The 12114-nt window shown below is 44.4% G+C and overlaps 1 protein-coding gene across 1 annotated transcript in view; it reads right to left on the bottom strand.

Moving 5' to 3' along the window:
* The window catches only part of DMRT1 (doublesex and mab-3 related transcription factor 1), a 107365-nt gene that overhangs the window by 43033 nt on the left and 52218 nt on the right, over positions 1 to 12114 (bottom strand). The window contains exon 4 of the mRNA XM_059142250.1: positions 1066 to 1206. Coding sequence (XP_058998233.1) covers positions 1066 to 1206 — 141 coding nt within the window. The remainder of the gene's footprint in view (positions 1 to 1065; positions 1207 to 12114) is intronic.

The raw sequence follows: 12114 nt of genomic DNA, 5'->3' as shown, positions 1-12114 counted from the left end.
TTCCTGACAATAAATGGTCATTAATGAAAGTCAAAGTGCAGTCAGTAACAGGTGCTTCAGCCCCTCTTCAGTTCCAACGGATCCGTTCCCTTGTCCTCTACGCTCTGCATCAATGAAATCCTCTATTTCACTTCAGTACGGCATATAAAGCATAACTTGCCCAGCTTTTTTTAGACTTTCTTATTCTGAATTTGGAAATCAAAGCATGGTTTTGATTCTCGTCGTCTCAACGCCTGCTTTACAAAGAAACAAGTTCTCCGTACAGTGTAAACTTACTCAGAGAACAAACCTCTTCTTATTTGGCACAGGCCAAGGGCCAACTGTTGGTTTACTAGCAGGTCACACACTATTACCCTGATTCTTACTTACAGCCTTGACTGTAATCTTCTCACTTTCCTTGATCAAAAGATAAAGCTTAAATATAAAGAATTTAAAAACGGGGCCTACAAACACAGCAGTCATAAAAGACCTGCCCATCACCACAGTGTAAATGCTTGGCAGAAGGTTAAAACTGAAGGTGAGGAATTGTGTATTTCAAAACGCTTTGGTTCATTAAACAGCCATTTTTTATTTTAAAGCTATTACATCAGAGTTATTTGCATTGCTACTGCATAAACTCCGAGATCTATTGTATTCAAAAATGTTTTATTAAGTTATTTCATTTCCTCCCCCAAAAGATGAATATGCCTTCAATTTTGAAATGGAAAAGTTTTCAATACAGTACAAGTATTCAATACAGAGAAATTACCTCACCAAAAGTATCAGGGTTTGAGCCACATTTTCCTCTGAACCTGTATTTCATAGTGCTCCTCCAGAAAATACATTTTTTTTAGGTTCTGATGGGAGTCTCTCATTTTATTCTTGTCACTCCAGGTAGTCCAAAAAGACGTGATATTAAAGCGAAAGCATTCCCTAACGAGATACTGTAAAGGATGCTCACAGAGGAGTCACAAGGTAAGCTCCCACAAGCTCCTGACTTGCAAGACCTCGGAGTAGTCCAGGGACCCAGCATTGGCCCCTCATCTTCCCTCCACCCCAATCCAAGCTGTGCATCCAGACACCTACCACTGGCTTTGGCTTCTGAGTAAGAGGGGCCATCCTCGAAAGTGAAGATCTGGGACACGCTCTGGCCCAGGTAGGAGGGAGGCGGGTAGTAAGAATGCATCCTGTACTGGGAACTCACTGCGTGGCGGTTCTCCGAGTTTTGAGTTTTTCATCTGCTTGAGAAAAAAGAAAGGAATACATTGAGCCCAAAGTTGCATTTTACAATGATTACAAGAACTGCCTGACTCTAAGAGAACAGACTATTGCTGTTGGAAGTTATCTTCAACCATGAAAATGCACTCCACCCCTAGCACAGTGACCCTAGAAACTCTTAACTGTGCATCCTTTAGGTAACTTTTCTATCTTGGGGTCCTTACTGGAGTACTCCTGAAGCCCCATTTGGTCACGTGATACTCAGTTAACAAGCACTAAAGGACACAGCAATAGAGGAACAACACGGCCCAGGAGCCAACACGTTGCTGCAGCTCTGTCTAGTTACTTAGCCATAAACAAGTTATTTGCTTCCTCACTTTCCCTCACGTGTAAAACAGGCATCTCACTTTGGTTACCTCACTGTGTTCATATAAAAAAGAACATTAAAAAAAAAAAAAGACAACACGTAAAGCTTGTGTAAGGGTAAGCTGTTGCCATTCGTGCAATGACGTGCCCGATACCGTCCTCAACGTCTCTTCCCAACCCCCTTCCATGCTCTCCCTATAGCAAAAAACCCAAGTCTGGGATCTCCACTTCCCAGACCCTCTAAGGTGATGTGGATTCTGCAAACAGGACATGCAGGGAGACATTGAAGGCTGACTTTGCAGTCATGTAGACACATGACTGGCAAATGAGACTCTGACTTTGGGACACTGGGGAAGCTTTTATGTATGGAGCAGCTCTCCATTGCTTCCTGACCTCTCATTTAAAGGTAAGGTGATGTGACCCGAAGACTTAGAAGCTCCCCCACCCACTTCCACAAAGTTGTGGAGCTGTTCTATTTCTTGCATGACCCCTGGTACAGACACTGAGATGTGATCCTGTCTTCCCAGCAAGAACAGCTAGACTTCAATTTATTTATACTACATTTTTGTTTAAGATTTTATTTATTTATTTGACAGACAGATATCACAAGTAGGCAGAGAGGCAGGCAGAGAGAGGAAGGGAAGCAGGCTCCTCGCTGAGCAGAGAGTCCGATTCGGGGCTGGATCCCATGACTTTGGGATCATGACCTGAGCCGAAGGCAGAGGCTTTAACCTACTGAGCCACTCAGGTACCCCTATTTATACTACATTTAAAAAATTAAATTTCAATGGTATTAACTTTGTTTAAAAATTCAATTTAAGGGAATGTTCAGGAAAAATCAACTCTGTCCGTGAATTAAAGAGTAAGTTCAAAATCGTGTTTTTCAATCCAATAATGCTACTTGATTAAGAAACTCATACTAACGTGACAGAGGCTGGCAGGGCAATTTTACATACTGGGCTTTCCCAAGATTATCTACGAATATTAAATTTTGGACAATTTTCCAATGACTACAGGCCTGTGTGTACTTTTTCAACCCTCGCAAGTGATCCCCAGAACAAATGAATGCTCTGATGGGTTGATTACTTCTTCTTGGCAAAACAAAGACAACTGTATTCCAATTGATTATTTTCTCTCAATTGAAGTTTATCTGGCAAGCTCCCTTTATCCTTCCTACTGTGTTTCTCTGAAGCATATTAATTGGTATCTCTTCCAGTTTAATCACACCATTTTCATCTCCTATCATCACATAAATCCTTATTAAGTAAGAGGCTGAGCAGGCTATACTTGGAAGTAGCCAAAAGGGAAAACCTGCCTGCCCATAATGAAGAACCCCAGGTCAGGAGAGCCATTAAAGGGCCATGAAATCACTGAGGAGGGTAGGGACCACTTAACTGCACAGAAGCCAATATCGGTTATACCAGTGCATCCCAGGGCTCTCTTAATATGTATGCAAATGGCCTGGGGCTAAGCAGATTCTGATTCAGTAAGAGTGTGGTAGGGCCTCAGTCTGGCACAGGAGATGCTGATCCTTCTGGCTCAGAAACCTCATGCTGGTGACAAGGGACTAGAGTAAATGATCCTTTCTCTCATACTTCACACCTTCAGGGCCCCACAACCAAAAAAGGACCTTCTAAAAAACTCTTTTGATCCACTGTTTATCACTGCCAACTTTCCACCTGAATGGAGGGAGGATGGAAATCATGTAAATATCACTGTAAGTTTTCATGATTTTTCCTTTTATACAGGAGATTCCTCAAAGCTAAAGGAATTTTCTCAGAGGTCTGCCACCATCTAAGACCAAACTCCAACTCTCTTCAAATCAAAGAGCAATTGCTGCCTCTACAGACCTCCCTGAAGTCCCCTGCAGTCTACGTAATGAACTTTGAGCAAGAAGCCAACTGTCAGCTTTAACACACACAACATCACAACAAATGGTGAGGCTTCCCCCGACACCCACAGCAGGTGCTAAGCTGGTTACATCTTCTGGTTTGACATCTGCAAGTTAGTTCTTCAAGGAAAATGCTTTTCAATGTTCTCTGTATACAAGTAAACTGACAGGTTTTGAGACCTGCAGGCTCTGCAAAATGCTGGATTTTTTTTTTTTTCTTTTACTCTGAATTTGTATAAAGCCTCTTTTCAAAATGTTGAATAATGTTCACTATGAGTCCAGAGCAGGGATCAGCAAATGTTTTTGGTAAAAGGCTAAACAGGAAATATTTTAGGCTTTGCAAGCCTGAAGGTCTCTTGACAATCTGTAAATGAATGGGCATGGCTATGTTCGAATAAAACTTTATGTATAAAAAAGGTACACAGGTTTACAACCTTCACTCTCACTGGAGGAAAGGGAGGAGATCACCCAGCACTCAGGTCTGCGCTCCACCACTAGAGTATCTGATTTCAGTGGTCTGGGAGGTGGCCTGGCCCTGGGCTATTTCAAAGCTCCCCAGGTAACTGCATATAGTACATCATTAGTATTTGTTGTAGAGTTCAGCGATTCATTAGTTGCATGTAACACCCCGTGCTCATCCCAATAGGTGATCTCCCTAATAACTACCACCCAGTCACCCCATCCCCCCGCCCCTCCCTTCTGTAACCCTCAGTTTGTTTTCTGGAGTCTCTCATGGTTTGTCCTCCTCTCTGATTTCTTCCCATTTAGTTTTCCGTTCTTTTCCTTATGATCCTCAGCACCATTTCTTATGTTCCACATATGAACGAAACCATATGATAATTGTCTTTCTCTGCCTGACTTATTTCACTCAGCAGAATCCCCTCCAGTTCCATCCATGTGGATGCAATGGTGGGCATTCATCCTTTCTGATGGCTGCATAATATTCCATTGTATATATGGACCACATCTTTTTTATCCATTCCCCAGGTAATACTAATGTGATGTCAAGATTGACAGCCAGTGACCCAAATGTACTGACATATTTCCCACACCCCCAAGAAGTATGAAACCCCAAGTATTAACTAAAAAATGCAGAAGGTTAAGTCTGACAGGTCAACTGCAGCCAATCTCAAGTTGTATTGTATTTGCAGAGATTCAAATAAACTATAGAGTTTTTTCCCTTAAACTAAAGCTTACCAAAAACTAAACAATTTCAAACCCATGCATGTTAATTTTTCCCTTTAATTCCTGCTATTTCTAGAAAGCATCACATAACAAGGATTATTTAGAACTAAGAGTTGAGGGATTTGAACTCAAACACTGAATTTCTCAAATGAATCCCAAGATCACTGAGCTACAAAAGACTTCGAGGAAAAGAAAAAGATATGAAGGGTCAGATTCCAATTGAGGTTATTTAAATACGAATTTGCTGAAGCCATTTATCACATCAGCCACATTCAACGTGAAGAATAACACAAATAACCATCCATGCGATCACCTGGACCGAAGGATGGTTCTACGCACAGCTGACTCTTCAACGACAGAGGAGGGCATCAACCTCCCCATGCAGTCGAAAATCCACATGTAACTGCTGACGCTCCCAAAATTCAACTATTAAATAATCTGCTGTTGACTGAAGTCTTACTGATAACATGGTAAAATTAACACACACAAAGAGTATCCTTAGAATGAACTAAGCTAGGGAGATAAAACACTATTAAGAAAACATAAGGAAAAGAAAACACATTTACAGAACTGTGTTATACTGACCAGGAAATAAATTCGCATAAAAGTGGATTCATGCAGTTGATACCTGTTCCTTTCAAGGGTCAACCGTAGCATTTCTAAGCATGTATGTAAGTATCTGAAATGTGAAGCCAATATCAGATTGTGACTTGTTTAGGAAAAGGCATGGCAAAATGTGATTTCAAACGCTAGGTCCCTTCTAGTTACCTTCTAACCACTGCCCCCACCCCTCCGAAAAAGAACAAGAAACAAAAGCCACAGTCCTGGCTGCTTTGGGATTAGACAAATGGGTAAACAAGGAAATGTTTGAAACTTGCTTTACTTGAAAGCAGTAGTACTTACTGGGGGCAGTGTGTCCCCTGGGAACATCTGGTGACTTGGGGAGACACTTCTGCTGGTCACAGCTAGGGGAGGGGCGGGGAAGGGTGTGCTGTGGGCGTCTAGTGAGCAGAGGGGGATGCGATGCACAGGATGGCTCCCACACAGCAGGAACTAGCCAACCCAGCATTTCAAGAGTGCCAAGGTTGAGAAAACTTGCTTTAAACACCCCTAGTCCCTGCTTATGCTCAGCCCCTCACCTCCGGCTCAAATGGCCAAGTGAGGACAGAACTTGTACACAAATTAGAGGCAGTGTTCAGTTCTGCTAAAAGGATCTAATTTTTTCCCCTTTATTCAGGGAAGCCTTGTTTTCTTCTCAAGATTTTATTTTTTTGTTCCTTTAAATTAAACAAACGAACCAAGTAAAACCTAAAAACCCAGTATCCAGTGAATTATGAATCCCATTACTATTAGCATGTGGTAGCTGGCAAGCAAGAGACATGTTTTATAATCTTATTACCCACTCTACGTCTCTGAACCAGAGTGTGACCCACAGATAGAAACTGGGCTGGTGGGGAATGTGCGTGGTGTTAGTATTAACCCCAGAGGAACACCTAAGAGCTTTGGGTTTTCTTTTATTAAACTGTTGAGGACATACAGCACAATAAATCTGAACCACAGGTTTCTTTTTATATACCTTAGTCACTCTTTTTTATAGTTACAATAAAATCCCAACAAAACATAAAAATATAAGACCCTACTTCCTTTAAAAAAAAAAAAATCCTAAATACTGTTCCCTGGTTGTCTGGGGGCACCCGGGCCGGGAAGAGCGTGATCTTGCAGAGAAGAGCCCACCCCATCTGAGAGGGGTCTCTAAGACCCCACCACGGACCAGCTGTTCACGGAGCCCCGCTCAGCTGCAAAGCAGGGCTGGCTAGGAAAGGAAACAGCCTTCTGGAGAACCGTACAGGATAAAATTCCCAAGTGCAAACCCTGATATTAAAACGAATAGTAAGAAGATAACCTTGGCAGTACCATGTGCTTTATAGCTCTTTAAGGCGCAAAAGCCACATTTGGGATGAACCTTTGGTTTTGTGAACAGAAATGTATTTCTGAAAAAAAGGCAGGCCTCTTCACACGCTGTGGAATTCCAGGTCTCCTGGTGATGTGAGGAGTGAAGGCTGGGGGCTGACTTTCATCCTCATTAAAGGATATCTTCGGCTTTAATAGAAGCTTCTTTTCAAACCCTTGGATGGGATGCCTGCTCCCACACTCCCCTCACCACCCACTGTGAGCCTTCCTCGCCCACAGACCTCACCTGCGGATGTGCTTTACCCAAAGGGCAAGTGCCCATTCACCTCCTGAAACACACGCCTCATTCATCCTCTGGGATGCCACACATCACAGCTGGAAAGGATTCTTCTTAATACACAAGCTAAAAATGATGGCTCTTATGTGCACATTTCAGAGATGACTGAAATATCAACATGGCAAATGCTGACTCTTGGGACACAGCCCGTCCTTCCCCTTTTCCCTTCTTGTCCCTCGGGTCCTCTGGCGGTCAGCTTTCTCTAACCCAGCCTTAACTTCCTCTGCTGTGTCCACCATGCGTTCTCTCTGGGGCTCATGTTCCTGGGATGCCCTCCACGTCTCTTCTCAGTGCGGGGAAGACAAGGGGACAGCACGTCGAGACTGGCCTTGTGCCACCTCGGGCCCTTGCAGGAGAGTCCCCCAAAGCCTGGGTAGATCTGTCCAGTGAGCCATAGGGGAAGGGGCTGGCTCGGAGGGTCAGCTGAAGAAGCTAAGAGCTATGTGCCCACCAAAAACAGAAGGGAGGCTCCTCAGAGAGGAGGTGGGAGAAAAAACAGGAAGAGGACGGCCACGCAGTAGAGCAGGAAGGACAATCAGTTAAGCAATGACACCTCTATGACACCTGAAACCCCACAATTCCCCAAGCTCCAGGAAGTCTGGGACAAGACAGGCAAATGCAACATGAAACCTGTGTGAGTGTGCCTTCTCAGAAAGAATGGAAGGAAAGGAGCTCGATGTCAGGTCTGGATTCACAGCAGCAGATACAAAACACAGGAAAAATAGTCATAAGATGCACCACAAGATGCATCACCGAACAATAAGCAAGTCGTCTGGAGATACAGAACCAACACAGACTGTGAGAACATACAGTAAGCCTCCCTCGACTCCCTCGTGCCCAGAGAGGGCATGAAGAGCCACACCACTCCCACACACAGTTTAAGGAGTGGACACTCTACAGGGATCAGGACAAGCACATTGTCACTGGTCTGTTATGCTTGTCCTTATACAAAACAATTAAATAGGATTATTTCCACATTTTAAAAAACCCAAATTAATTTTTAACTTGTGCTGCTCAGTTGTTTGGTTTCACCATGTGCATCTGTGGTGTTGAGAGAACAGGGTTTACTCCTTAGACAGTATTTTCCAAAACGCAGCACTGTGACTGCAAGTGACCTAATTCAGCAGGTTGCGATCAGCATCAAAACAAAACAAAAACAAACAACAACAAAACAGGAGCACCTGGGTGGCTCAGTCCTTAAGTGGCTGCCTTCAGTTCGGGTCATGATCCCAGGGTCCTGGGATCCAGCCCTGCATCAGGCTCCCTGCTCAGTCGGGAGTCTGCTTTCCCCTCTTCCACTCCCCCTGCTTATTTCCCTCTCTCCCTGTCTCTGTCTCTGTCAAATGAAACTGAATAGAATAAAATAGGAGAAAAATCTGAACTCTCATTATCTATGGTATGAGGGAGAACTGTTGTATGAAATGTTTCATTTTGTGTTTGTGTATATGTGTAAACATGAACTCAATCACAATATAAAACATTAAGTTCTTACTCTGGATCTATCTAAAATGTTTGAAAGACACTGGTATATAAATCTGGTAAAAGGAAGCAAGGACTTTCAAAAAACAGGTGCCACAAGAAAAAAACCCATTTTATAAAATGGTTCCTTTCCTGGACCCTGGAAAAATTCAGATGCACTTCAGGGGGCTGGGGGTGCTGGTCTGCCTGCCCACAGTCTCGGCTACAGCCAGCCCAGCGCCTCCCTCATCTTCCCAAGCCACGCATCTCTGCTGGACTACCCAACTCCTGGGTCAGTATTTCCATCTGTTTTGATTCACAAATCTAAACCACTTGAAGTTTTCCAGAGCTAGACAGAAAAGCATTTACATGAATGCCAACAGAAAACACAGCTTCAGCAAAGTAGCTGGTGGAAAAGGGCGTGGAAAGTCTGCATTTTGAGAACCAGGCTGGTAACTCTCGACACAGGACTCCCCGTTTTGGCGATTATGGTGAGTCTCTGAAATCATTATAACCCCTCTTCAGCAAGGCGGTGGGGGCTTGTGACAGCGACTTTCTTTCTTTTTTAAGATTTTATTTATTTATTTGACAGAGAGCGATCACAAGTTAGCAGAGAGGCAGGCAGAGAGAGAGGGGGGAGGAGGAAGCAGGCTCCCCGCCAAACAGAAAACCCTACTCGGCGCTTGATCTCAGGACCCTGAGACCACAATCTGAGCCTAAATCAAAAGCCTCAACCCACTGAGCCACCCAGGCACCCCTCATGGCGACTTTCTTAAAGTAATTTTCTTGAGAAAATGGTTGTTTTTTTTTTAAGATTTTATTTATTTGACAGATAGAGATTGCAAGTAGGCAGAGAGGCAGGCAGAGAGAGAGGGAGAGAGGAGGAAGCAGGCTCCCTGCTGAGCAGAGAGCCCGGTGTGGGGTTCGATCCCAGAACCCTGGGATCATGACCTGAGCCAAAGGCAGAGACTTTAACCCACTGAGCCACCCAGGCACCCCGAGAAAATGTTGCTTCTTGACCACAGGACGAATGGACTTTCAGAGGAGGAAAGGAAAGAAAAATTGAGTAAATTCACTGAGAGATGCTAGAGAGACCTGTCCTCTCTGCTCTCTGGGAGTCCTCACAGTGAAATAATCATTAACATAAGGAGAACCAACAGCTCAGGGGGATGAAGTGACCAGCTTCCACTCATAAAGAGATTAAACAGAGAATCAGGATACAAACAGAGCAAGTCCGCCTTGGAAGCTTCTCCACTAGCCCTAGCCGCCCTACCCGCTGTAAGTTAAGACGTCTGATTATAAAGACCTCCTCACTATCTTTGGCTTTTACCAGTTCTTCTGTGTTTTCCCTGCTTCAAGATCAAATAAGAAACTTTTTGGTAGGGGTTGTGCGGAGGGGGAACGTCTGAAAATGAGAGGAAAATGAGCCTATAATCACACATTTGGGAACTTTGATTTTAGGACCGAAAGTGTTAGAGGCATCCATATCTGTTCCCATCTTGATGGACAAACTTAATTAACCTTTGCTACTCTGTTCCAACCTACTGTTTTAGACAAAACTAGTGACCCACAAACAATATGTTACCATCAGAATCTCAACGGCTGTGACATCAAGAGATATAGCCCTATCAGCATTATCGGGAAATAAGCCACTTGGATTAGCTGCTCTAAGAAATATGGATTATATTCATGTCACACATGAGCTGTCAGAAACATTAGGATACTTTTAGCATAAATCAGCAGTGTGAAGGGTATCTTATGAGTACTGAACATGACAGACTGCTTGGAGGGCAAGGGGAGACTGTCTGGGGCCTGCTTCTACACGCGAGCATACACACAGACACACACTTCACCTGAGCTGGTATGAAAAATTCAAAGGCAGGCTGCTGAGGGGTGATGGGTCTGCCCAACTCCCCCTGGGTTAGCGGTATGGAAGGGCCACTCCAAGACTGTGATGGACAGCCCACCTCTAAGTAACCAAAATGACACAAGAATGACCAGAAATCTATTTCCCTGAAGTGTACAGAAGAGGGAGTGGCAGGAGAGGGGACAGGATGGGGAGCCACAGAACCATGCTGAAGGACAATAAACTCCGAGATTTAAATTTGGTTAATCTTATGAAGACATAAGAGTCTCCACTTTCTCTAGTATAACCAGTCTCGGAAAACATCACCTAAGGTATGTTACATCCTCTAAGATCTGATAAGACCTATCCTAAGTTATAAGAAAACATCATATAATACCTGTCAAGGCTTCTTGCAGGGAAAACCAAGAATGTGAGCTGCCCTACTAGGAAGGCAGAGATATAAGGGAACAGATGTGCCCTCTGCAGTCAGGTAAACCTTGGCTCAAAGCCAACCCCACGCTCAGCAGATATGTGATCCTGGCAAGTTACTTCCTCTCCCTGAGTGTCCATCTTCTTACCCACAGATGTGGTAGCAATCCCTGAGGGTTGCCTGCTGAACAGACAGCAGATATGAAGTGCTCAGACTGTAAGGCTGTTCAACACCGGTCCTGCTGCACCTTCTCCCTCCCTTCCCCCAACGGGTGCACTAGCGGGATGGCAATGTTCCCACTCCAGGACCCCTCTTTTGTGGTGCCCCTTCCCAGGTATGCCAGGAGTCTGCTAAAAAAGAGGGAGACAGACAAACCTTTTTATCACATACATAAGTTTTTTAAGTATATGGATCTTTGGCTTGGTATTTGAAAGAAAACTCCCTTCTCAGAATTTTTTCTACTTTTCAAATCGTAAAAATTTGGAAACCCCACTCCAGATGCTACCCTGCCTCTGTTACATACAGAGTGAGAGAAAAAGAGCAAGAGCGAAGAATGTGCCTTCACATTTTTCAGAGCCCATACCATTACTCAAGACGGGATTATTTTGTCCTCCTGCATTCTCCCAGGACTGGCTGATAAGAATGACTAACTGCCAAAAAGAATGCTCATGAGAAGGAATGAGATGAAGAGATGTAAAAAACAAAATAAGGACATAATCCCTTTTCCCCGGTTTCTCTTTCTTCTTATGAACCCCCTCGCCAGAGGCTGTGCATGACCAGGGTGATGCCCACAGGGCCCTGGGAGCAACCTGTCCTGGGGGTGCTCAGACCAGGGGTCTCCTCTCTGCAGAGAGCGGTTAAAAATTAATAAAAGTCACTGGGCACCTGGGTGGATCGTCGGTTAAGCACCCAACCGGATTTTGGCTCAGGTCATGATCTCAAGGCTTGTGGGATCCCATGTTGGGATTTGTGCTCAGCAGGGAGTCTGCCTGAGATCCTCTCTCCCTGCCCCTGTTCCCCCAACCCCACGCTCTCTTACTCTAAAATGACTTAAAAAAAAAAAAAAAGGTAGTAAAACTCGTTTAAGTCAATCTGCTTTGAATTGTCACCATCCAGTGGCCGTTCTCAACAACAGCGGTGATGAGACCCCAGCCTCCCCCCGCCCCCGCACACCACTGCACAGGGACGACATCTCCACTGCCCTCCTCAGGAGAGCTCCAGGTTCAGTCACAGCAGCACCTGAGAACTCCGTATGTCCTCTGGTACTCCTGTAATCCACTTCCCTGCGACCTATCCCTGGGGGTGGTGAGCGAGGCTAGCACAGTGCCAGGGGCAGAGCTGGGACTCAGTACATGAACGGTAATGATGAATGGGTGAATGCATTTCTCATACACTCTCTGTAATATGGTGGAGATTTTGGGGGGAAGATTTTATTAAGTAACCTTTATACCCAACAATGTGCGGCTCAAACTTAAAACCTCAAGATCAAGAGT

Source organism: Mustela lutreola, chromosome 12 (genome assembly GCF_030435805.1).
Source record: "Mustela lutreola isolate mMusLut2 chromosome 12, mMusLut2.pri, whole genome shotgun sequence".
Lineage (NCBI taxonomy): Eukaryota > Metazoa > Chordata > Mammalia > Carnivora > Mustelidae > Mustela > Mustela lutreola.
Note: the sequence above shows the minus strand (reverse complement) of the source record. Positions and strands in the feature narration are given on the sequence as shown.